The 26,593-nt window shown below is 41.4% G+C and overlaps 1 protein-coding gene across 2 annotated transcripts in view; it reads right to left on the bottom strand.

Moving 5' to 3' along the window:
* Plbd1 (phospholipase B domain containing 1) overlaps window positions 1-24,738 on the bottom strand; it is a 57,708-nt gene extending 32,970 nt beyond the window's left edge. Inside the window, exons 1-3 of one of the 2 annotated variants that reach the window (XM_020180228.2) lie at window positions 24,327-24,738; window positions 13,038-13,257; window positions 960-1,043 (exon numbers count right to left, since the gene is read on the bottom strand). In XM_020180228.2, the coding sequence (XP_020035817.1) occupies window positions 960-1,043; window positions 13,038-13,257; window positions 24,327-24,522 (500 nt within the window). In that variant the 5' untranslated portion in view covers window positions 24,523-24,738. Of the gene's footprint in view, window positions 1-959; window positions 1,044-13,037; window positions 13,258-21,464; window positions 21,587-24,326 lie in introns of those variants that run through there. The other variant, XM_074076017.1, reaches the window with a different exon arrangement.
* Between the last annotated feature and the right edge of the window lie 1,855 nt (window positions 24,739-26,593).

The following is a 26,593-nucleotide window of genomic DNA, read 5'->3' as shown; positions in this document are numbered from 1 at the left end:
ATGACTTTGCATACAGAAAGCTACTTAGAACAATACAAGTTCATGTCTCATGGGATCTAGTTTTGTGATTTTTTTTAGCTGGTGCTTGGTAGGATTTTTAGAATTTCATGAAGAGGTTGCTTAGTATATGATTAGCACGGCCAAACAAAGATCCTTTCCTTCCCCCAAATTATTTCTTGTCATCCACAATTTTTTTTTTTTTCTGGAGGTACTAGGGTATGAAATCAAGGTCTTGTGCTTGCCAGGCAAGCTCTCTACCACTTGAACCACAACCCCACCTTTTTTTGTTTCAATTTATTTTTTAGGTAAGATATCTCTTTTGTCTGGGGCTTGTCTCCAACTGTGATCCTCCTACCTCTGCCTGCTGCATCGCTGAGATTACAGGCATGTATCACCATACATGGTCCCTCATCCCACAAATTTAGTCATATTAAAAATTTAGTCTTTAGAAAACTATTAAAATGGATATATTCTCAGACAGTGTTAATAATTATGACTTTAGCAGCAGGCGTGGTGGTACATGCCTGTAATCTCAGCACTAGGGAGGCTGAGACAGGAGAATCTTGAGTTTAAGGCCAGCCCTACATAGTGAGACTTTGTCTCAAAAAAGAAAATAACTTTAGATATTAGCTAACACCAGCTGGTATTAGTCACCGTGCCACCTTCAGAGGGAATAAAAGGGACCCCCTACAAGAAGGAGAGGAGCAGCCATGTGGAAGGGGTTGGGGATTTAATTTGCCTGCTTTATCCTGCTGGTGTCTTCTACTGTCTTAGCTTATCCACCTTGACCTTTGAAAGAGCTGAAGTTAAAGGACATGTTGTATCAACCAGTTTTCATGTCATTACTGAAAAATGCTATACCCTACTATGAGAGCAACTCTACAGAGTCCTGCTAAAGAGACAGAAAAAGAAATTTGCAGACTTAATAAACACCAGAAGAGTAAAGCTCCCATACATACTCTATAAAGTCTTTCACTTTGTCCATGATGAGCTGCTTCTTGATCAGTTGTGGGTAGAGGTTGGTGAAGTGGTCATTCATGTGTCTAGAACGACAGGTGAAAATCGTGACTTTCTTACTTTTCTTCTTGGATTTCTCCATTACAGCCACTCACCCAGTCTTTTAGCTAATTACTTTCTCTCCAATTACAAGCCTTTTCCACTGTGTTTTATATTTAAATAAATCAAGTGCACAATTTAAAATTAAGAAATATTTCTAATATATGAAAAGTATAGACTGTAATAAACACCCAAGCATCTACCACTCACTTTATTACACCACTATATTTTGCCATTTTGCTACGTATATTTGAAAACATGAACTAAATATTAGATAGAGTTAAGGTCCTCTGTGTATATTTTGCTGACACTCATCCCCCTCCTTTCTTCCCAGAGGAATCTATGATCTTGAATCTGATTTACTATTTCCCCTTTATACTTTTATACAATCACTACATATATATTTAACTATAAATAATGTGTACTATTATTTATCGTGTTTCAGAATAAAATATAAATAAGATTAGGCTGATCTATCTCTTTAATTTGTTCATTTCTCTTACCATGACTTTTAAAGAAATATCTATGTTATCATCTACTGTTTGAACTTATACTTCTCAGTTGCTGGTAGTATTATATGGTATGACTATGTAACAACTCATGCATGCATTCCATTAATGGACATTGAACTAGCTTTTAATTTTTCTCTACCATAATGTAATCAAATGTTGTATATATGTATCTCTTTTTATATACATATTCATCTAGGATTATAGGATTATGTGTGTGTGTGTGTGTATGCTAGATATTGACAAATAGTGCCAATTTACATTCTCAGACATGATTATTAAGGATTCTTCCTTTTACAGCTTACTTAAAAAATTAATCTCATATGTTATACAGTAAATATTTTAATTGGCAAAAATAATCCACTTACATTTATTGTGATTTTAATATTCTTGGACTCATTTCTATCATGTTTTCTGTTTTCCATTTACTATCCCTTTTTTTGTCTTCTTTCTTTTTTTGTCATAGAAAATTTTAATGAATTAGGCAGAAATTTATTTCCAAGTGCTTCAAAGACTATTACAAACACAAATGAAGTATCCTCCTAAAAGTATTCCAATTAAGTCAAAGACCAAGTAAAACACTGTGAAATGAATTCTTTTAAGTTGTAATATTTTCATAATACTTTATTTTTAACCATTTGCAATGTTCTGTGTGTAGGTCACATTTTAAACATTTTTTAAAGACATAAAAATGTTTAAAGACATGCAAATGTTTTTAAAGACGCAAAAATAATATAGTTTTTTTTAAAGGTACAATCATGACTATAAAGTGAAGGAGACTCAGGAAAAAAGGATCAAATCTGTTTCACACACACACAATATACAACATTTTTCTTTCCAAACAAGTTTGCTAGCACATACAGTGCTGTCTTTTTCTTTTTTATTAGTGATGCTGGGTTTGAACCCAGGGCCTTGTGCTTGCCAGGCAAGCACTCCACCACTTGAACCAAGTCTCCAGCCCTTTTTGATTTTAGATATTTTTTGAGCAGGGTCTCGCGTTTATGCCTGGGCTACAGTCTTCCTAGTTATGTTTCCCATGTAGCTGGAATGTCAGGCACACACTTGTCCACACCTAGCTTTTTATTGGTCAAAATAGGGTCTTGTGAACTTTTTTGCCCAAAATGGCAACAAACCACACTCCTGCCAGTCGCCTCTTCACTAATAGCTAGGATTATAGACATGAACCACTGAGCCTGGCTCAGCTCTGTATTTTTATTTCTTCCTTTTCTTAAATATTCTGTCAAAAATTTTTTTACATCTGTAACTTAAAGCACTTAAGCAAATTTAAAATCCCTATTCTATAAAATTAATCTGGAATATATTGATGATATGATTATTGATGATTTAGTTAACTTCTTTTCTTAGCATGCTCTGTGTGTGTGTGTGTGTGTGTGTGTGTGTGTATTATGGAACACTGGTAGGGTGGCATATTTATTTATTTAACCTTTGTCTCCTCCCACTTTGACTAAGTGCCTTCACATGTGTCCTGTGAGCCAGGTCTTACAGTGTCTTTTTAGGACCTCCAACCTATGGAATATCTGTAGACTATTTGGGTTTTGATTGTGTCCCCACTCTTTGCCAAAAACTCATGGTTTCTTATAAATCTGTAGGCTAAGATGCTGGTATGGTTTGGGTGAGTGGCCCACAAAGGTCCATATGAAAAGGCTTGGTCCCCAGAGCAGCAGTACTGGAAGATGCTATGGACCTTTAAGAGGTGAGGCCTTACTGGAGGTGCTTATTTCAATGGGGGCATGGCCTTAAAAGGGAATGTAGTACTCCAGACTGTTCCCCTTTCTGTTTCCTGGCTCAAGATGTGACATCTTACCCTGATACATTCTCCATCATGATGGGCCATCCTCACCAGGGACTTAAACAAGTGGACCCACCCAATCTTAGACTTCAACCTCAAGAACTGTGGGCCAAAATAAACCTCTCTTACTTCCTAAGTGTTGAGTATCTGTGTTGAGCCACAGATGCTACAAAAAGTTAAAAACAGCAAGGTTACTTCTTGACTGAGCTCACTTAGAGACCTTCACCATCAGAGGAGGCTGCCCTTGCCTGCTTCAGACCAAGGCCCAGCAGAGCCATATTCCATCATTTCGTTTTCTGTTCCATTTTTGGTTCAAGAGATATTTACCTTGTTTTAGGACCCAGTTAGGTTACTATGACATTTTCTTTCACTCCTTTTCTTTTTAAAGAGCAGAGGGTTTATTTTGGCTCACATTTCAGAGGTTTCTGTCCATGATGGTGGGGAGGGCATGGAAGAGCAGAGAAGTTCACATTCTGATGGCCAGTAAGCCATGACAGAACATCCCTGTGCTAGTGAGCTTGCTCCTTTTTTCCACTTTTATTTCAACTAAGCCCCCTCTATGGGGTGGTGCCACCTACATTCACGGTGGGTCTCCCCCTTAGTTAATCCTCTCTGTAAAGGTCTTTGTAGACACAGAGGTATATTTTACTAAACTCCTCAGTTCTTCTCAATCCAATTAAGTTGAAAATCAAGATTAATCATTACAAATCCACACCTTTTCAACTTGACACTCAAACATCTCCTTAAACTCCTTGGTCCCCAAAAGGCTCATGTCTGTCTCATAATGCAAAATGCATTCATTCTCTCTCCAAAAGTCCTCATAGTCATAGCAGTTTCAACACTGTTCAAAAGTCCAAGTACAAAGTCTCTTCTGAGACCCAAGGCAAACTCTTAGTTTGAGCACCTGTAGAACCAAAACCAAATTAACTGTTTTCAAGAATCAATGGCATACAGCAAACAGTCTCATTCTAAAAGGGAGGAATGGGGCATAGAAGGAGGAATGGGACCAAAGCAAGACCAAAACCCAGCAGAGAAAACATTAAATCATATAGCTCCATATCCAGCATCAGAAGCAGACTGTGGCATGATGTGAGCTCCACATGACTTGGGTGGCCCTGTCCCTGTCCCTGTGACATGCTGTTTGCAGCCTACATATCCTCTCTTCATTGCAGGTTCTTCATTGCTGCCTGTGGCTTTCCTTGGCTGATGCTCCACTTTCCTGGCATTTCCAAATTCCTTGGGTCTCCACTGCAACTTAAGCTTCACCCACACAGCTTCACACATCACCCTCTTAGAGGCTACTCTACATTGTCTGGCCTCTTAGACTTTCCTTTGAAATATGACTTGAAGCCCCCATGACTCATAACTGTTGTATTCTGCATGTCTAAAACCCAGCACCATGTGGATTACACTAGTCAGCTGCCAGTTGAAGCAGTAGCCAGGCCCCTTGGACCATGGATATGGTGGCCTAAAGACTGAACATGGGAAACCACTACCCTTAGGTGGCCCTGTTATATCCCTCACTCCAGCTGCCTTCTTAAAGCAAAGTCTTTCAAATGAGTTAAGATCTTTACATCCTTGAGTCTGTGATAGGAAGGGTCCAGCCAGTTTCTGAGATGCCCTCAAAGGCATCTTTCCTATTGTCTCAATGAAAAGTATTTGACTGCTTTTAAATGGCCCTAATCTCTTCAGGAGGCACTTTTCCTTAATCCCATCTTTACATGGGCTTTTTTCTTTTTTTTTCTGGGCAAGCTGCATGGTTTTCAAACCTTTCTGCTTTGCCTTTTGCTCCCAGTTCTCAATGTAAATTCAACTAAAAGCAGCTAGAGATAGCTCTGCACAGCCTGAATGCTGGGCTGCCTTGAAATACCCTCTCCCAATGAGTCCATCACTTTAAACTTAGCCTCCCTCAGTCTCAAGGCATGGACAAAATGTTCACAAGTTCTTTGCCAGCATGTAATATAATAATGGCCTGTAGTCCATCCCAAACAGAGATCTCATTCCAATCTGAAACCCATGAGCACAGTCTTTACTGTCTACATTCCTATCAGCATTCTGGTCTTCTGAGCTCCCAGCAGACTCATCCACTGAACTCTGTTCACAGCATTCTAGGGCTTCTCTAGTTTGCATTTCTAAACGTTTCCAAATTCCTCCCACAAGCCAGGTTCAAAGGCTCTTGAACCACACTGTCAAGTAGTCATAGCAATGACTCTACTTCTCTGATACCAATTTTCTATATTAGACTTTCCTTCTCTACGACAAAACCCCTGGCAGACACAACTTAAAGGAGCATTTATTTTGCTCAGTTTCAGAGGCTGCGGTTCATCATGGCAGGGAGAAAAGGAGAACATAGAAAAACATGGGGGGGAGAGAGAGAGGGAAAATGGGGGAGGGAGAGAGAGAAAGACAGAACCTGTGCTATGATGTTTTATATATTTTATCTACTAAGTTTAGAAATGGGTATAGAGATTGGGAGACCTCTGTACCCTCTAGACTGAAATTTTATCCAAAGTCCTAGTTTGGGTTTTTATTTGATGTTTTTACTGATTCAGGGAGTTCAGAATTAGAAGCAAAAGGCAACTTTTTCCAACAACAGGAATTTGTCTCCACGGAGTCTGGACCTTTAAATATTGTTTAATCATTTCTGGAACTGACACTAATAGAAAGAGAAGAGTTTTATCACTAATTAGGTAGAGATCATTAAAATTCTTTGAAATCTTTTATTTTATGGCCCTTGAATTTAGTAAATTTTACCTCATAGGAGTTTTTCCTTTGATGTATTTGTATGTATATTTTAAAAAACTGAATTAACACATTTAACATTTATTTGCATTGTTTTTATGGCATCATACCTTTTCTGTTATCAAGTTGGTCCATTCCTTTCACCATCTGTACAAATGAGGGACAGAACAGAAATAAAGCTAGACGAGTATGGGATGACCAGATAAGGATCCTCTGTCCAACCTCACACTTCAGGTAAGTGAGCCTGGTATAGTTTGGGTATTAAATGACCCCAAAAGGCCCATGTGTTAAGGGCTGTTATTCGAAGGTGGTGGAATGTTTATAAGGTGAGACATCATGAGAGCAAGCTAGACCATTGGGGGGTATACCCTTGGAGGGGATACTAGCACCTTGCCCATTCCTCTCTCTTTCTCTGCTTCTCAGTTGCCATGAGGTGACCAGGCCTTCTCCACCATGATGCATGGTGCTCCCATAGGCCCAAGGCATCTGTTATCTACTGGACAGAGACCAAAGATGCTGATAAACAGCATACAACCAACAACAAAAACCAATCCAACCCGAAACACCAATAGTGCCCAGGTGGTGAGATCCTGAAACACAGGAACATTAATCTTGACTGCTAAGAATATTTAGGTAAGACAGACAGAAATATAGGAGAGTAACTCTGTGTGTGTGTATGTGTGCGTGTGTGTGTGTGTGTGTGTGTGTGTGTGTGTGTGTGTAGACCAAATTTTTTGATTCTGACATTCAGATCAGAAGAACAGACATCTCCACCTTGAAGTGAGAATTGAAACCTCTATCCATACACATCCAGGGGCTCTGACAAAACCAATCCACTTGCAGTCTTCTTAGGTCGAGGCTCTGTTGTGATCCCTGGATGGCACCTGCATTTTTGTGTGATGGAGCAATGAAGTGTAACAGTTAGGGGCACAGACTTTGAGTTCTGAGTTCAAAGCTTGACTCCACTGACTCTAGGTTTCATGACTGAAAGTAAGATTTTTAATTCTCCAGGCTTTCAATTCTCATCAAACAGAAATGACACTGGTGTCCACTTCATGGATGTGTTACTTTTGGTTTTAGCTCCTGTGGTAAGTGAAGTCAAGAAGTTTCCTCCTTACCCATTCATATGTTGAGAATCATGAAGACACATGCATACTCCTCTTTTCCTGAATATATTTTGCACTATGTCATTATGTCATTTAGCACTTGTCATTTGCTATCTCAATTCTTTTCTATTTGTTTTGACTCCCTGGGTCAAGGGTCATATTGAACTAGTTTAGCATTTCTCATTGTGATTAAAACATTTGTGTTTTGTAATGTGTGAGTAAACTCTGTAACTAAACAACCTGGTTTCCAGTTCTGGCTCCTACTTACTAGCTTTGTGGCTTTCAGCTAGTTACTTAATTTCCCTGTGCTCAAGTTTATACATTAGCAGTGTGAGGATAACAATGATACATATCTCAGAATTGTTGTGGATTAATTTAACACATGTAAAATGCTTTGAAGAGTGTTTGACACACTGTAAATGCAATATGAGTGGTAGCTGTCACTACCACCGTCATCCTCATTACATTGTAGTCTTTGTTCAAAGTAATCACTAGTACATAGTTTATTTGGTATTTTTAAGAGTAAGACTATTTCTTAATTATCTTTGCTTTGTCACAACCTTGATCCAAAAGGAGCAAGTTGGGGGTGTGGAGAAGATTCTTGAGGCATTTCTTCGGTGGGGGGGTGTTAAGCCCAAACACAAAACAGCATGTTTGGTAACTTTCTATATTTGTGTCATGGTCTTGCTAGAACGTCTTATCATTTTAGCCTTAACAAGTGTGATCTCAATGTATTATCTGAGGGTTCCCTTTGAAAAACACACCTAGGAACTAACACTCCTCTCTATTCCCTCACTCCTTCCCCTATCCTCAGAGCCTGGCACAAAGCAACAAAACAAGTGTTTGTAGTTACAGTTGACTCATTCAAGCTACATAATTACAGAAGAGGGAGTTGTAACAGCTGCCTCAATGACACAAAAGATTGGCTACTTTATTAAAAACTACAACAGAACAGGCAGGATCCTACATCCTCATCACCTTTCTTCCCAGAAAGGTTTTGTGCCTCATTTTATTAAAAATCAACCCATGACTATTTATCAAGTTTGACATTATTTATGCTACATCAGAGACTGGATTTGCAACTTGTAGGGAGTTGTCCAATGGCGTTTAAAACAAAGAGGCTCCATTTGGCCACAGCTGTTCCAAACTGCATTACATGGAAATAGGTACCTCAGCTTTCTGATTGGCCTCTAGTAGACTTGCAACAACAACAGGATTCAATTAAACCTAGTAAGTATGTGATTAAGTAACTTCTGTGGGCAAAGTGTTGTGTCAGGTATCTGGGGTATAGAAACGTACTAAGAAGGAACTGTGCCCTCGAGGCTATACAGATGGCTCTCTGATCCAGTAGGAATGGAGTCATGAAAAGGTGGCATCAAGAAGTGATCATGTGAGATGGGCCTTGAGGATTAGCAATATTTTCAGTAGGTGGAATGAGGGAGGCAGCATCTGGCTCTCAGGAATCCTGGTCCTAAGAGATGTGAGGTAGGGGGATAAGTAAAAGACGTGGGAACAGAAGCCATCCTGCACTCAGTCTGTGGCCATCTGAGGATGAAGTGACATTGCAGCGTGGCCCAGGAACCTATATCTGAGGGGGTGTTTCCATGGCAATGTCAACATTCTGCAATAAGTGATTCTGGGGAAGGAGTCAATGTAGGAAGATGGAGAAAGGAAGAGAGGAAGGGCAAGACAGTAAGAGAAGCTCCCCAAAATATCTAGGGTCTGCTCCTCTGTGGTCCCAGATGGCTCTGGTCACAGCTGCTGCACATGATGAGATCATTCTGCAGGGACAACCACAGACTAATGGCTTTGGTGTCATGATGAACTGAAGAGGCTCAGGCCTAGGACCCAACTCTTACGTAGGAGTGTTGTGACAGTTCACAAAGACAAAAAATTATTGAATGTCTCAAGAGAAACCCTTCAGCGTATTAGAGAATGTTTTTTTGCACACTTAGGAAGTGTCACCAGATTCTTTGGTGTTTCAAGTATTTCATACGTTGCAAAGAGCAAATGATATTTTCCAAGGTGGTTAAACCAATTTTTTTTATCTGATATTTTATGAAAATCTAAATGTTGTTCATCCCACAATATCTGTCCCCCTGTCCCCCTCACACTTTAAATGTGCTAGCATGGAAAAAAGTGGCGGCCCCTCGCTTTCTCACTGCTCTTGGCAGCTTCACAGGCAACTACACAAGCTGAGCGAAAAATGAGATGAGAAAGTTCTTTTGACCACTGATGTGAACTCATCTCCCAGCTCAGGTTCAGTTGCTGTCTGTCACCCTAAACCCGTTTCTTAGTATGTGAGCCCCAAATAACAATCTCTAGCAGTGTGTGTTTGAAGTTGATAAATGATATTTATGTATGAAGATGCTATTATTTCTCAGACAACCACCCATGTGTGGCTGGTACAAAACAAACAAAAATCACCTAGCCTGTGAGCAGATGCCTTCTCTACTATTGGCTTGTGGCTCTCATTACAGCTTCCAAACAGTTAATGTTTTAAGCTCTTCTGCTTTGCTTCAGAGAATGCTGGAGATACCTTTGTGTGGAGGGAGCCACATGTCTCACAGCTCAATTGAGATATTGTACAGTGCACTGTGCTGCGGCAATCCTGGCTGCTGCCCTTGGTCTGGGAGCCTCAACCCTGTTGCAACTCCTCTGCTGTGCCTCCCGAGAGCCAGCACAGCTCCATTGGGGCATATCCCTTTCCTCAAAATAAACTCCCGGATGTCAGAACTGTAACGAGCCTCATATTCTGGACCATATCAGGAAAGGAGGTAGGAAATGGAGAACCCTCCCCCAGCCTCCTCCTTCCTCAACCCATGGCCAAGCTCATGAGTTGGGGAAGCTTTGAGGCGTATTTGGTTATTAAGTGAGTTATCCTATTAGTCCTACCTTTGAGCTAGGCACAGAGCAGGTTCTTTAAATGCATGCTCATTCAGGAATCTACTCATTTTGCCTTTCAGTAATCAATCGAATGACAGCCTCTGAACAATTTTTTTTTTTTTTTTTTTGGTCAGTTCTGGGGTTTGAACTTACTAGGCAGGCACTCTACCACTTGAGCCATGTCCTTTTTGCTCTGGTTGTTTTAGAGATAGGTCTCCCTTTTTGTCCAGGCTGGCCTGGACTGCCATCCTCCTATTTATGCTTCTATCCATAGCTGGGATGACAGGCATGTGCCACCATCATTGAGATGGGGCCTGATGAACTTTTTGCCTGCCTGGGACCATGATCTCAGCCTCCCAAGTAGCTACAATTATAGGTATGCATGAGCCAGCATGCCTGACAGGAAAGACTCTCCTAAAGGTAATTTGCTTGTTTGTTTAAGGTCTACAGCACCCAGGATTCCCAGACAGTCTCCCACCCAAGTACTAACCAGTACTTGGTTAGTAACTAAACTGCTTAGCTTCTGAGACCAGATAAGATCAAGTTCAGGGTGGTTTGGCCATAGGCTAAAGGGAGTTTTGATTGTAGTTCTTCCTCCTCCTTCCCCTTTTGTGTTTTTTCCCTCCCTCCCTCTCTCCCTCTCTCCCTCTGCATCATTCCAGAGAGACCAAACGGTTCTGATCTATCAAGCACAAAACCTACGACTCACTTTCTCCACAAGCCTCTTCCACTGCTACTAGGGTGCCTTTTCCTTTGAACTCTGCAGTTCTTGTGGTTGACAAACTCTTGTTCAGCCTTCCTCTAAGGACCCAGTATTAGGCTCAGGTAACTAGCCCGTCCCTGCCTCTCTCCTGATCATTTGCCTTCCGCTATTTACCATTTATCCAAAGGGAAGAAAGACACAGATCCCCAAAGCATGGGCCACAATTGGTAGGAAGTGTTTTGGTATTTAATCTTCAAAGGATGTTTTACATATAAAAGGCAACAAAATAAGAAAACAGTTACTGCATAGTAGCTGTCTTTTTTATTTATTTTGGTGAACTGAATTTGAATTCAGGGCTTCGATTTTCAAAGCAAGTGCTCTACAGCTTAAGCTACACCTCCAGTCCATTTTGCTGTGGTTATTTTAGAAATGGGGATCTCACGAAGAGTTTGCCCGAGATGGTCTCAAACCGTGATCCTCCTGATCTGAGCCCCCAAGGAGTGAGTATTACTGGTGTGAACCACAAGTGCCTTGGCTGTCTTTTTTAAAGAAATAAAATAGGGGCTGATGGTGTGGGTCAAGGGGTAGAGCACTTGCCTAGCAAGCGTGAGCACTGGCGTTCAAACCCCAGTATCAAAATAAATAAATAAATAAAATTCGAGTAATTTTTACTCTAACACAGAAGTATTTTTAAAATACTTCTGTGTTTTTAAAAGTTTGTAAAAGTATTTTTAAAAGTTATTAATAAAACAGCACTTTCTACTATGGATAAAGTTACTTAAAGATAAATGCTGTATATCAAAAATGAAGGTTCAAAGATAAAGTCATTCCCCAAAGTGTCTGCTATGAGATATTAAACTCATTTTTCTCTGCAACATAAGAATATTGGAACTGCCACCTTTTCAGAATCCCTCTCATGAGCTCTCTCCAGCACCCATACCAGTGGAAACATCCAAGGAAGGACATATTCATCCTTAAAGCATTCCTATGGCTTAGAGCTGCTGGCTCAGACTCAGTTTCCTTAATGACCTGAATATGTCATTGATGAGTTAACCTAATTTATTTATAGTCACAGAACCTAAGTTTGAATTATTTTTCCAAACCTGTAATTCAAGTTAAACAACACAATCAGAACTCTGGACACAGAACTCTAGACACAGAAGTGGATAAAGATTTGGTGGGGAGAGACGTCCAGCTGTTCACATGTTTAATACAGTTTTAAACATATGTTGGGCTGGAGACTTGGCTCAAGCGGTACAACACCTGCCTCGCAAGCGTGAGGCTCTGAGTTTAAACCCCAGTGTCACCAAATGAACATATTTAAAAATCTTTTTTCAGTTTATAAACTTTTATAAGGAGACTTTTATGATAGGGTAACAAAAATCAGGTAGAAAAATAAAGACAGGAGTTGTACTCTAAGTAAAAGAGTAGCTAGAGCTCATAACTAGTCATTCAACATCTGATATAATCTCAGGTACTCAAAAATAGATTAGGATCAGCACCCACTATGACTAAGGTAGTCAAATTAAGCCAAATAAGGCTTAATTAAATTGCACTTAAACAATTAGATCACAGAGAATAAAAAGCAAGCCTAGTCATAAAACACTTTTTTACGTGAAGCAGGGCTGGAGTTTGAGTAAATGAAATACAGCCTCATTTCCCTTAAAGACCTTTTGTCTAAAACTCATGAATCCTGACTGCATTGTTCTTAACTGTGTTCTTGTTATTTTTATAAGGTATGGCAAGGACATCAGAATCAAAGAACGATAGAACCGGAAAGATCATTTAAAGTAGACCTATTAAAATTTCCATTTAAAATCTCTTGGGCCACTTGGAAGTACTGTCTCAAGCTTTCACATTTGATTTTAAATTAATCTTCCCTGCTTTGTCATTCTTGAGGAGTTATTCCACCTTTTATCTGCTTCTACCATTCAGTAAGTGGTTAGTAAGATTAAATGACTTCACTGTCTTTTAAAATAGCTTCATGAGAAGCAAAGATTTAAAAAAAAAAAGAAAGAAAGAAATGCCATTGAAATTGAATTGCCATACTCAAGGGCTTTGTACCTTCTTCCTGGCAGGTGTTTGAAGGGTACAAATGTAACTCTGAGGGTGAGTCTATTACGTCCAAAACACCTCTGCTACTTTTCAGTTCTGACGCACATTGCCAGGAAGACCACAAAGGAAAACGAGAATGCCTGGCAGTTACTCGTGGCGCGGGTACTTACGGAGCAGTGAGGTAACCCTCTAAGAAGCCAGCCACAAACATGACGATCTGGTTGCCCAGGGACTGGGAGCCGTACCCAGCTTTGATCTCTAGGATGCCCCAGCCTGTGGTGTTCATAGAGTTATTGTAATAGCCATAGGCATCCCCATTCGTGTCCAGTACATTTTTTACTTCTACTGTCTTCTCATCAGGAATCCAGTAAACCGTTGCGTAGTAGACTCCTGAAAGGAAAGGGGATTGTGATAAAATGCCACTCAACTCAGTTGCCAAAGCATTTTTTTTCCCCTATGTAACCAACAATTCCAACTCACTTGCTTTTAAACATTTTCATTCTATGAGAATGTAGTTTGTCCTTGCTACCAGTGCAGAAAAACCAGAGGCATGGGGGAATGTGCCCTGGGCACAAAGACCTAAGCCGAAGGCCGGGTGGAGTTATAGCATCATAGAGTTCATCCTTAGCAGGTGGGATTCTGGACAGTGCAGGAGATGGGGTTCATGCTCACCTCTTCATTCAACCAACCGTAGGGTCCTCCAACTTGCTGGTCACCAACTTCTTCCATTCCCCTCAGTGGCTGGACCAAAAGCACTCATTCTTAGTCTCCTTATCCTATAGCCTCTGCTTAATCCTGCTTAATTCTTCACATGCGACATTCAGATCTTATTTTGCAGAAAAAGTAGAAGCTATTTCCTGTGCTCTTGTGCTAGATGCTGGTGATAGAGCTGTGAGTTGACTGCCCTGTTCCAGGCCTCATTTCCTGGAAGGAGAAGTGAACTCAGACACATCACTTCCTCATCTTCCTCACTACTTCAGCCTGCTACAGTCTCGTATGCATCCCCACCATGCCACCAGCACTGCTAGTCCTGCCTGGGTCACTGATGAAATCCTTGAGCCTTTTAATGTCACATGCACTTCTGAAGGCATTTGACCCCGATGAATACTTACAGTATTGCCCTGGTATCTTTGGGGAATTGGTTCCAGGATCCCTCATGAACACCAAAACCCACAGATGCTCAAGTACTTATATAAAATAGTATGGTATTTGCACAGAACCTGTGCACAGTCATTCATATACTCTAAATCATCCCTGGGTTGCTTATGAGAACTAACACACTGTAGATGCTATGTAAAGAGAGGTTATACTGTGTTTTTAGGGAATAAAAAAGTCTGGACATGTTCAGTTCAGATGCATTTATTTGTTTTGAGTATTTTTAATCTGCACTTGGTTGAACCCTTGGATACAGAACCCACAGACACAGAAGGCAGCTGTATTCTTAAAATTCTCTCCTTTTGTGGCACCAGGAACACTGTTCTTTCCTAAATGTTCTCCACCTTTGCCTGACTTTCTCTCATTCACATGGGTCCCTTTGTATTCTGTATACCTGTAGCACACCTGGTAACAATCTGGAAGATTCCATAAGCACTAGAAATTCAAAATATCCAAAATAAAACTCATATTCTCTCCCAACCATCTCCTATTTTCTGCTTTTATCTCTGTCATCTCTCAACCTGAAGCCTGAGTATATCTTGGCCTCTTCTTTCTCATAACTCAGATTTAATTGAAACTCACTTCCTTCCTTCCTTCCTTCCTTCCTTCCTTCCTTCCTTCCTTCCTCTCTCTCTCTGTCCACCTCTCTTTCCTTCCTACTTTCTTTTCTTTCCTTCTTACAGGGTCCTGGTGTTACCATATAGCCCAGGCTGGCCTCAAACTTAGCGATCATCCTGACTCTGCCTGCTGGAATTATAGGCAGGCCCCACCACACCCAGCTTCTGTCTCTTTATCTGTACTATCGCCTTTCACTATAGAAGAAGTCTTTTTTCAAGGTTCCTATGACCTTTAATCCATGCTCCATTCTCCACCAGAGTAACAAAATCAGCTAACTGATTTTTTTTTAGTAGGCAAACTAAAAAAATTTTTAGTAGCTTCTATTTCCTATAACAAAGAAATTCTATAGTTTACCTTCTTGGCCTTCATGACCTGGTTTCTATCTACTTGCCTAGCTTCATCACCACTGCACCAAGTGCTTTGTGATCAAGAGACAGTTACATCTGGCTTTCCAGCCAGCCTGGAGCTGGGTTAGCACCTCTCATTTGCATTTCTTCTGCCGGAGATTTTTCTTTCTTGTTAACCACCCGGCAATCTCAAAATTGCTATGTTGTACTCAGGAAGTGGTAGTGTCCCCTTTGTAGGGCTGACTTTCACTACTTGCTCATTGTCTCTTTTTTTTTTTTAATTTTTATTTTATTAGTATGTGCATACAATGTTTGGGTCATTTTCCCCCCTTCTCATTGTCTCTTGTATGCACATTTTATTTACACTTTGTTGCACAGTACTGTATCTTACATGTCTGCCCTGTTCCTAAACCATGAAGAGCAGGAGTCCAGAGACTGTTCCCTCCACACTTGGCATAGAACCTGATTCATAATAGGTACCCAAAATGTAACTGGGAAAGGAAGGGAGACTTCAGATGGAAAAGAGAGAAAAGGGGAAATAAGAAATGCAGAAAGTAAACGGTAGCTAGAACATCTCCTTCTCTGTCTGAGAACTCATCACACATCTGCTCTGGGTAAAGAAAACCTTTGCAGTAGGGTCATCAGTCATCAAAGAGGCAGGAACCGCTCGGACTGACTCTCAGGTCCTAGGTTGAGACTCAGTGGAAGGATATTGTGTCAGTCATAGAAAGAAGAAAAAGATGGGGAATAAGCCTGGGAGGTAATCCAAGTTTAATGTCAAATATAGAGTTCTTAGTGGTCAGAAGTCTAGAAGGCTCCTATTAAATGTTTAAATAGGGTTATCTTTTGGCAACATTCAGAATTGAATCAACATTTTATTTTGTGTATTAAATTATCACATTTGATTGTCTATCAAATAAGAGATAAAATTACAATTGTAACACTAGAACATCATGAATGTTGGACCTAGGGCACTGGGTGGCAGGTTGGGACTTGGTCAGGCTTGGAAGCTAATCTTGATTATAACCCTTAAAGAAGGATTCTGAGTAGGACAAAGTCCTTTTACTTCTTAGTAAAAACACCATCATAATGGAAGGCTTTCTTTAAGAAAGGTTAAGTGGAAGTGAAACTTTATCTATAAACAATATTTAAAGAAATATTTATCTAACTGTTAATGCAGCCAACCAGCCCCAATTTGACTACTGGGGCAGTTGCCATGGAAAGTTCCCTTCTCCTTTCATATAAACAAATGTTTTCCAAGTTTATTTCTGACCCCAAATGCCATAGCTGAGACCTTTCCCAGCTTTTCTCACTCGTTTCCTTCTGCCCTTCCCTCCTGCAGTCTTGTAGGGAATCAGGAAGCAGGGATGGCTGACTAAACGCAGTCTTAAAGAGCCATGGCAGGGGAGGAGTCGTAAATGGGAACCATGAAAGAAGAGAGGAAGGACAGTAAGGTCTCTCCCTTTCCACCCACAAAGCTTGATTTTAGCTTTGTCGCCTTCTCTAAAACCTTGGCAGTTCTCCTCTGAGCTCTGTCTTCCCCTTTTTGCTGCACACCTTGCCCCCTACTTTCACTGACACTTCCTCATTTCCTAATCATAAAAACAAGCTTCCCCAAATACATGCATTTTTTTTGACACCAGTGTACCTCCATGCATGGAGAAACTTTGACTCAGTCCTTAAGAGAATTCAGTGACAACACTTGACTGCTAACAGTTTAGCATGTGCTTTGAGAATTAAGCCAAAATCTGGGTTTTTCACTTTACTCTTACAATGTTCTCTCCTCAATGGTGTCTTCAGTTATCACCTCTTTCTGGTTTACCAAGCACCCATGCTATTTTCTGGTTTTCTTTAAAGGTAGGAAAATATTACATTATTCTAATCCTAACCTACTTTTATACAGCAGGGACTGTGTCTGTTCACTGCTCTGGATCAGAGAGCACTGTCCCCTACAAAATGATATTTTTTGGATGAATCCAGTTTGTGTGGTTCTTTCAATGAAAGGCAGGTTTATCAGAATACTCATTCACAGAAGTTAGTCTAAAATAACTCATGTAATTATGGATTACATGAGACATGAAAGATGGTTCTGACTCTCAGCTTAAAGTTTATCCAGACCGAGGGGCAATTGCCATGTGTTTGACATTTTTTGTGGTACTGGAGTTTGAACTCAGGGCCTTCACCTTGAGACACTTTGCCAGCCCTTTTTTGTGTTAGGTATTTTCAAGATAGGGTCTCACAAACTATTTGCCTAGGCTGGCTTTGAACAGCCATGCTCCTGATCTCTGCCTCCTAAGTAGCTAGTATTACAGACATGCGCCACTGGCACCTGGCAGATTTAATCATGTTTAACAGCACTGTCCTCAAAAGTCAATATAGTTGGTAAGTATTTGTTGAGTGCATGAGAATGTTGCTTTACAAAACTAAATTTTTTCTTCTGTAAAGTTGGTTTAAAACTCCCAATTATTTTTATATTTTTCTCTATGTAAAAACCCAACACCCAAACTAAATTCCTTGTATTTACTTGCATACTTTAATATTTTCTATGAGTTTCCTGATTTTCCTTGAAAAAAACCCTACTCTTATATTAGTAAGAAAGAATTTATAAGCTATTTCTAAATGTCTTTAATTACTCTCCCTCATATTTGGAAACTATTTTCCTAGCACCTCATTTTTTGAAAGAGTAAGTGGTTTTCAACTCTAAGCAATACAATGCTGGCCTAATATATTTAGTAAGTTAGAGGGAGAAAAAGAGAAAAGGAGGGAGAGAGAGATGAAATGAGAAAAATCAGAAAAGTATAACTGAAACTGTTCAGATTGGTCTTAGTTAATAACTCACGGATTCTGATCTTTTAATTGCTTCCTTTTTTATATCCACTGAACTAATCTCTCTATGCACCTTGGCTTCATATGTCTCTTCTTGAAAGAGTTCTTTATAAATTGCTATCTGGTTTTTAGATTTGCTTGGACTCTTCATCAGAATCACTAAGCAAATTATTGATGAATTAAAACAAGGTCCAGTCAACAAACCCATAAGTAGGTGTTGGACACATAAGTAGGCTGGACAGAGCCAAACTGAAGAGAGAGATTATTTAGGTAAGTGCTCCCAGGGACCAGGAGTGAGGGGCCGAGGAAGTGAAAGAAGGTAACAGGGAGATCCAATTTGAGAGTCTGCACTGTGGGCATTGGGCATTGATCTTACCAGGTCTCTCAGAGGTATGTGGAGTGAGCTTTTCCCAAGGCTCCATCCCAAGGATGGCACCCCATGAAGTGTTAAATACCTCACTCCAAGGTTTGCTTGTGTTTTGGAGCTAAATGATTATGAGTTCAGAGAAACTCTGAGGTGGAAAGCAGGAAATCGAGCAGGTCGTCTGAGCTGAGGCACCTCAGTTATGTCTACATAAAACTGGAACAAAAGGCCTGTAACTTTAAAACATAGCTTCAAAACAACAGAACATGAATGCAGAAAAAGGCTGGAGATTTGTTTAGGTCTGGAATAATCCCCTTCCTTCATCCTTTGAAATGTACCTATTCTTCACTACCTGGTGAATCAGAATACTATTCAAAACTCCAGTCAATAGAATGTCAGCCTCATTCTGACTTGGGGCTCTCAGCAAAACCTTCATCTAGATCACTCTTTTATTAGGCAAGTTTGTGTGCCTTCAATTCAATAAACTTCATCACAGGCTCCTTGAGAATATTTAATTATATCCATTCCATTGAGACTAGCACAATTTCTTATTGGTTACGTGGCCACTTACATCCTTATTTTTCATACTGGTAGGGAAGGTCTCACCTGGTGACAGAATCATATCAAGTTCCTGGTATATTAATTCTTGATAATGACTCCTTCCTTCCTTCCTTTTTTGGTGATACCAAATTTGAACTCAGGGCCTTATGTTTGCTAGGCAAGTTCTTTACCACTTGAGCCATGCCTCCATCTCTTGATTTCTAATTACTTTGATATCTTAGGTTTATAAAGCATACAAAGAGAATAAAGTTGTTTAAGTAACTCAACACTACCTTTTGCTGGAATTATTACATCATCTGCAGGGTTGGTGGACAAATTTCAGAGTAAGTCAGTCTCTTTCCGTGACTTGGTCACTCTGTTTTCAGATCTCCCAATCAAGAGATTTCTACAATTTTCCCTAGGAAGATTGTAACATGACATTTGTTGCCTGTGTGGACAGAGTTTCAAGTTTTAGACTAAAATTTCCTCATAATTTCACTACCTCTATTTCATTTTTCTGACCACATTAAGGAAATTCCTGTTTTGCAGTAGTACAAAGAAGCTACCTAATGTTATTAATAATTTTCTTAGCCACATTGTAAAGCTAAGTTTTCACAAGATTGTGAAATTTAACTTGCAGGAACAAATAGAACTGCATAAAAAAATTATGCAGTGGTGCATACCTGTAATCCCAGCAATTGAGAGACACAGGCAGAAGGATTTCCAGCGCCAGGCCAGCCTGGGGTACATAGTGAGACACTGTCTCCAGAACAAAACAAACATGGCCTGGCAGAGTGGCTCAAGTCGGAGAGTGCCTACCTAGCAAGTGTGAGGCTGTGAGTTCAAGCCCCAGTACTGTCCCCCATAAAAGAAAAAAGAGAAACCAAAGCTAAATGCATGAACCAACTTAAAATGTTGAAGAAAATAAATCCTTTGAGATTCTTTCCATGATTGTTGCTACTCATCTTGCTGCTTTTGCTTTCTTAATAGTTCATGCTTTACAACTTGGGATCTAACAAGAACAAAAGACAAGTGACAATGTAAAATTAATGCTTACAGAAGTCCAAAAAAAAGTGAAAGTTGTTCTGTGTGGCAGAACAAAGTCCACATGACTCATAGTTTCTAGATTATGGAAATAAATCACAATGAAATTAAAAAAACTGTTCTGCCTCAATTTAAATATTGAAAAAGGATCTTGTATAGCTTTCTTCTAGAGAAATATTTTGATTGTTGCTACTGGATTCATGTTTCTAGAAAGACTAGAAAAGAAAGTTTAATAAGAAAGATAAATGGGTACTTGTGTCGGGAATTGTTCTGAAATTTATCTTGTATATATTTTTTAAAATAAACTGATGCAGGGAGAAATTGTTTAAGTTTACAGGGACCACTGAGTCTTTTTGGGTCTGAAACACCAATGTAGTGGAATGAAGTTTTAGGAAGAAAAAGAGTTGGAAAATTCTAAAACAGATACAGTTAATAAAAATGAATTAAGGAAGTCAGTCCGGTGGCCCACGCCTGCAATCCTATCTATTTAGGAGGCAGAGATCAGGAGGATTGAGGTTGGAAGCCAATCTGTGAGACCCTATCTTGAAAAACCCTTCACAAAACAGGAGTGGCTCAAGGTGTAGGCCCTGAGTTCAAGCCCCAGTACTGCAAAAAAAAAAAAAAAAAAAAAGAATTGAAGAAAAACCCATCAAGGTGATGTACATTAGTTTCAGCCAAGGAATGTAACCTAGAACTCTGCTCACTGTTTTTTGAAACATGTGTTTAATGTGCAATCTGCAAATGTTGGGCCATAGTTAAGGAAATACTCTCTCCTCCTCCTCCTTCTCCTCCTGTCTTTTCTTTTTTTGGCAGTACGGCAGTTTTTTTCTCAGCAGGTACTCTATCTGTTGAGTTGCGCCTCCAGCCCTTTTTGCTATGGTTATTTTTGGAGATAGGGTTTTGCTTTTTGCTCAGGCTGGCCTGGATCCCGATCCTCTTATGCTTCCTACCTTGGTAGGATGACAGGCACACGCCGCCATGCTCAGCTTTTTCTCCATTGAGATGGAGTCTCACAAACTTTTTTGCCCAGGCTGGCTTGGAACTGCTATCCTCACAATCTCAGCCTCCCAAATAATAATTCTCCTTGTCTTTTCCCTCCTCTTCTTCCTCTTTCCCCTCCTCTGTCTCCTTCTTTATAGGGCCTTTTCCTTACACGCCACGCCTCCTGGTGTTGGAATGACAGGTGTCATTCCACTGTGTCCAACAGAGCTCTGAATCACATAGACTATCATCTGCAATCCTGTCCACCTCATCAAGATACCTATGATGCCTTTCTAGAAAAAAGCAACTCGAATACCAACAATAATGGGTCCTTGATTACATAGCACATACTGTATGCCAGGTACTGCATCTTACAACATCTTATGAGATACATGCTATTATTTCCCACTTTGCAGATGAGGAAACTGAGGCATAGAGAAGTTAAATGACTACAGGTTGAATAGTAAGTGTGAGAGCCAAGATTCAAATCCAGGCAGTAAGGTTCCAAGAGATCTTTTGTTTCTCGAAATCTATGCTACATCTCTCTAATACCATACTTCCAAGAACAAAGAACTTCCATATAAAGATTGAGGGCTGGAAGTGTGGTTCACATGGTAGAGCATCTGTCTAATCTAAGCCCTGAGTTCAAAGCCCAAGACCACCAAAAAAAAAAAAAAGTGCCATATGAAGATTGAACCTATAGAGCAACTGTCAGGTCCTACCTTTAATTGGTTTGGAAACAAGATTGCTTTGCTGGGCATGGTGGCATACATCTGTTAATTCCAGCACTTGGAAGGCTGAGGCAGAAGGATCACCAGTTAAAGGCCAGCCTGGGCTGCATAGTGAGACCCTGTGTCAACAAAACAAAGATTGCCCTCAGAGTTATAGCATCAACTGAAATTGGATCCAACCCGAATGTCAAGTCACCTTAGGTCAGACCAAATAACTCCCAGGACCAGTAAACTCTTCAACAACTAAAGGTCTGACCTGTCTAGAAAGGTCAACCTCAAGTGGGCACTAGTAAGTCATAGAAGTGTGGACAGGCAGCCCCACCCCCAATCCCCTCTCTGTGGGCAGTTGGACCAAGCAGGCACTGTCCAGTGGAGGGCACCCCACTGGCTCATGCAAGTATCTAGTTCCTACTGAGAGCCATATGAATCAGGCCCAAGTCTGAGAACCCTTGATATTATCTACTCTGTGTGATTTGATTACAGTGAGAATATGCCTGAAGCAGGCTACCCAAATATCCAGTCTGTCAGACAGTTATATTTCTTATGAGTAATTGACAAGATTGGTGAACATATTTGGGCATGTACCAAGGTGAATCAGTGTCTTCAGATCTGATCAGACTTAGAACACTGGAAAGACTGAATTTCTGCAAGATTGCTGGCCAGATTCAGAACCAGTTTTCCCAAGGTCCATGCCTGACTTCACTGTGCCTATCACTTAGAGAAGTTGTACCAGGAGGACTGGGAGGTGTAGCTCAGTGGTAGAGGGGATGTCTAGCATTCACAAGTACCTGGGTTTGATCCCCAGAGCCACACACACACAAACCTATATAAGGCCATTCTAAAAAATACATATTGGTCTTTTCAGACTCCACATACACATAACATCTTTAATAGCTTGAATTATGTAGGTAAGATGAATGTACAATTATTTGCCAACTTCTGGACTAAAAAACCTAAAAAATAAACCACAAAAATTCAAGAAGTTGTTTTTGGAAAGTAGGCACATATTAGACAAAATAAACTTCATTCCAAGGGGATGATAGTGCAGTCCCTTTGGTGTTTATCAAGTCCCTTCTAAATTCAGAAGTCCTGAGCCAAGGTACTTCAGAGAAGACAAGACAAGTAAGAGGTAGCAAAAGTCGAGATAAAGGTCCAGCAAGTTGCAACAATAAACAGATGAAAGGAAGTAGAAAGAAGGAAGCAGAGACCACATCTGGCAGCGTGGGCATCACCAGGCACCCTTGGCCCTCCAAAAGCCATCACAAGGAGCCTCCCTGGATGTCTGGATGTGGAGCTGTGTGATCACCCAGCAGCAGAAAGAACTTTGCTTTCTGCTTTGACTCCGGATCCTCCTAGGTTCTAGTCAGCCTCCTAATTGGGCAAGTCAGTTTAAGATGTAGTTTCCTGCAGGGTGTAGCATCTTGTTGAATAAACAATGCCCCACCTTCAGAAAGATGGTGTCTCCACCTCACTCCCAGGCTGTTCCCTTTACCTACAGACACTTTTAAAGTAATCCCAATAGTCCAAAAGGACAGAAAAGGAATGACGACTGCAGCCATGATTCTAGGCACAAAAGCCACCTCTGTGTCCAGGGCGCTCTCTATGCTCCTCCCAGGGGTGTCTGAATTAGCTACCTCTCTGGGCTACACAGGGCACCAAGGTCACCATGGCCACAGAACATGCAGCTAAATCAAGGCCTGGGAACCTCCTGATGTACTGCTTCTGATCCCAGAGACCTGGACAGACTGGAAAGATTTAAGATTGATGAGTGATAATTGGGCAAGTTTTGAAAGCAAAGACCTTGAAATCTGGTGACTGCAGATTCTTGTTGATGGAAGGTGGTGTAACAAGAATCTGAATGTGTTTGGGAAGGGGACCCTCCCCAAACCCTACCCTATTCTTGTACAAGGTCAGCAGAAAGATGGATTATCAAACTAAGCAAAATTAATCCTCTCTCAAATTTATTTTTTTATTGGTAGTACTGGGGTTTGAACTCTGGGGCTTATGCTTGCTAGGCAGGTGCTCCACCCCAGCTCTTTTATGCGTTAGATGATTGCTTTAGAAATATCTCTATTTTTGCCTTGGCAGGTCTGGGATCCAATCATCCTAACTATGCCTCACCAGTAGCTGGGATCACAGGCGTGTGCTATCGTCCCCAGCCGGTCTTAATTGCCCCTGTAGTTCACAATCTTGGTCTTTTTATGGGGTGGGGGGGGATTAGAATGGACACCTGTATGAACAAAAACTGTTTTACCCAGAGAGGACTAGAGAAACAAATGCCCTTGGTGTTAACTTTCTGCTTTATCTTTATTCACATAACTGACTTCCTACCAATCTCGATTTTTCTCATCTGTATAATGGGGATTATTAACGATTTAGGATTATAGTAAACATTATATGAAAAAATATATAGCACCCTTTGGTCCTCTGGTATATATGAAGCTGACATGACCAGATTCCAATCATTTTTTTAAATTAAAGTCATTGTCGGTTAAAAACAAAAACAAAACAAAACAAAAAAACCCGAAAGGCAGTCCAGAATCACACCTCTGTATGAACTGGATAAATAAACATATTTAGATGACACCTGGCTGAAGCCTTTGGGACGAGCTGAGGCTCTGTGGGCCAACAGTTGATTACAGGAGTGAACCGATTGGTCTGCCAAGAATCCTGGCCAAAACTTTTCAAGTTGGCAGACGAGTCCCATGCCCTTCTCAAATGCCACCCTTGGAGCTACAACAGGGCTGCAGGGAGAATGGCTAGACTCCCCCAAGAAGCGCACCCCTTGGCGTCCACCCAGACACCAACTTGGCTGGCCTGGGGTGCAGGGGTGCGGGGGGGTGCTGGGCTCACCTGCTGGGCTCGGCTGCACCGCGGCGGTCAAAGGCAGCAGCAGCAGGAGCAGCGGCAGCTCCGGCGGCGGCCCGAAGCGCACGCCCCGGCCGTGGCGGGACATCGCTGGGCAGTGACCTGCACTCGGGTGCGCTCTGCGCTCGCGCCGCGCGGCCGGCGGTGGCAGCTGTTGCACGAGCGGATCCTCGGGTGGCATCGGGCGCTGCGTCTCAGAGGTTGGGGCGATCTTCGCTTTCTTCTTTCATAAATCAGGGCTTTCAGGGGCTGAGGAACCTTCACGTGGCCTTGGGAACAACCTTCGCCCTACTGGGCCCCAGTCTGGAAAGGCGGGTCCTTAGTGTCTGACCCTCTTGCAACCCGTGGGCCGGGCTGGGAAAAGTTCTCGGTTGCAGTTCTGGGAAGTGCAGAGGCTGCGCGCCGCTTTCTCTGCCCTCGCCGGGCACTTTGGAGCTCAAGGCTTGAGGGAATCGGCTCACATCAACGCCAGTGGCCTCTGCCGCCAAAGTTGGCCGTTCTGTGGCAGCGGAGGAGGCGCCCAGAGCAACCGGGGACCTGGCCCCTCATCCCTCAGGAACCAGCGCCCCTGGTCCCAGCCGGTTTAACCTAAATCCATTTGCTGCCCCTCCAGACTATGGTACTTTGCTGGAGCCACGCGGGAGCGTGATTCGCACAGGGCTGAAAGGAGATAGCCCAGGGAGCCCCCGTGAAGTCCCCATTTCTGCGCGGGGTCAGTTGAAAGTAACATTGTGAAGTTGGCAAAGGGTACCCTAGGTGACATTGTGAAGTAGGCAGAGGGATGTTATTCATTCAATAAACATTGATTGAGCCCATGATGGGCTTCAGGTACCAGTGATACAAAGACTGTTAAGATCAGGCTCTACCCTAGGCAAGGACAAAGCCCTGTGAATAAGCCAGTAGGAAGAAGTCGCCAAGGTTGCTATAAAGAGCTATGGTTAAAGTACAGCAGAGACACTCAGACAGGGACAAGCCATCACATGGCCACCACTTTCCTATCCTCCCCCTTTCCTCTCAGCTTTACAGGGGAAGACAGAACAAGAAACACCTTTCCTGGAGGGGGAAGACATTTGTAATTGCTAGAAAAGACAGAACAATTAAAGCTACATGAAATCCCTATGTGAATTGTGGAACAAGCCATAACTGTGGTATTTCATTTAATGAAGGAAGGAATTGAGGACATTGTAACAACTGCACATTTCCCTTCAGATTGGAAAACAAAAACGAAGGATATGTTTGAACATTTGGTTGTGTCACATTAGGGAAGGGAGCTACATTAGGACACTCAAGGAAGTTGTGCCACCCCAAATATTTCAGTCACACTGCCATATGCCATCCTCCTTCACATTACCAATCCTCTGGTCCAAGAAGCCAACACTTCTGATGAGATGATGTGTATAAACATGCCTAATGTGAACTATGAAACATTCACCCATCCATTATTTAGTCAGCAAACATTTGTTGACTACTAAGTAGAGGGGTGGCTCAAGTGGTAGAGTGCCTGCTTTGCAAGCATGAAGCCCTGAGTTCAAATCCCAGTTTCACCAAAAAAGAAAAAAAAAAAAAGCTTAACTCTTATTCTGGCCAGGGGCCAGTGGCTCACGCCTGTAATCCTAGCTACTCAGGAGGCAGAGATCAAAATGATTGCAGTTTGAAGTCAGCCTGGGCAAATAGTTTGTAAGACCTTATCTCGAAAAAACAAAAAACCTCAAAAACCCCATCACAACAAAAGGGCTGGTGGAGTGGATCAAGGTAAAGGTTCTGAGTTCAAACCCCAGTACTGAAAAAAAAAATTGAAAGAGCTTTGGGCCAGGATCTCAGCTGGCTGGGGTGTGAGGTATAGTGGAGGACATCTGTAATCCCAGCTACTTGGGTGGTAGACACAGGAGGATCTCGATTTGTTGTCAGCCTGGGCAAAGTTAGCTGGAGACTCTCTCTGGAAATACAAACTAAAAGCAAAAGGGCTGGGGATGTGGATCACGTAGTAGAGCTCTTGCCTACCAAGTGGGAAGCCCTTAGCATGTTTGGCTTTAGCACAGTGGTATTAGTGGTGAAATGGGAGTCAGGACTGGATTGACTACAGGGAGAATTAGAGGTTAAAAAGGAAGTTTCTGTACAAGTTGAACAATTATTCAGTGATTTATTATTGGCTTTTCTTTCTTTTCTTTTTTAGAAACACCTTACCCTATTGGTAGGCATCCTGTTCCTATCCTGACCTCCAAAGATGCTGAAAAAGGCACTCGTGAATATTT

This window comes from Castor canadensis, chromosome 6, assembly GCF_047511655.1.
Source record: "Castor canadensis chromosome 6, mCasCan1.hap1v2, whole genome shotgun sequence".
NCBI classification, from domain to species: Eukaryota; Metazoa; Chordata; class Mammalia; order Rodentia; family Castoridae; genus Castor; species Castor canadensis.
This window is presented reverse-complemented; position numbering and strand designations above follow the sequence as displayed.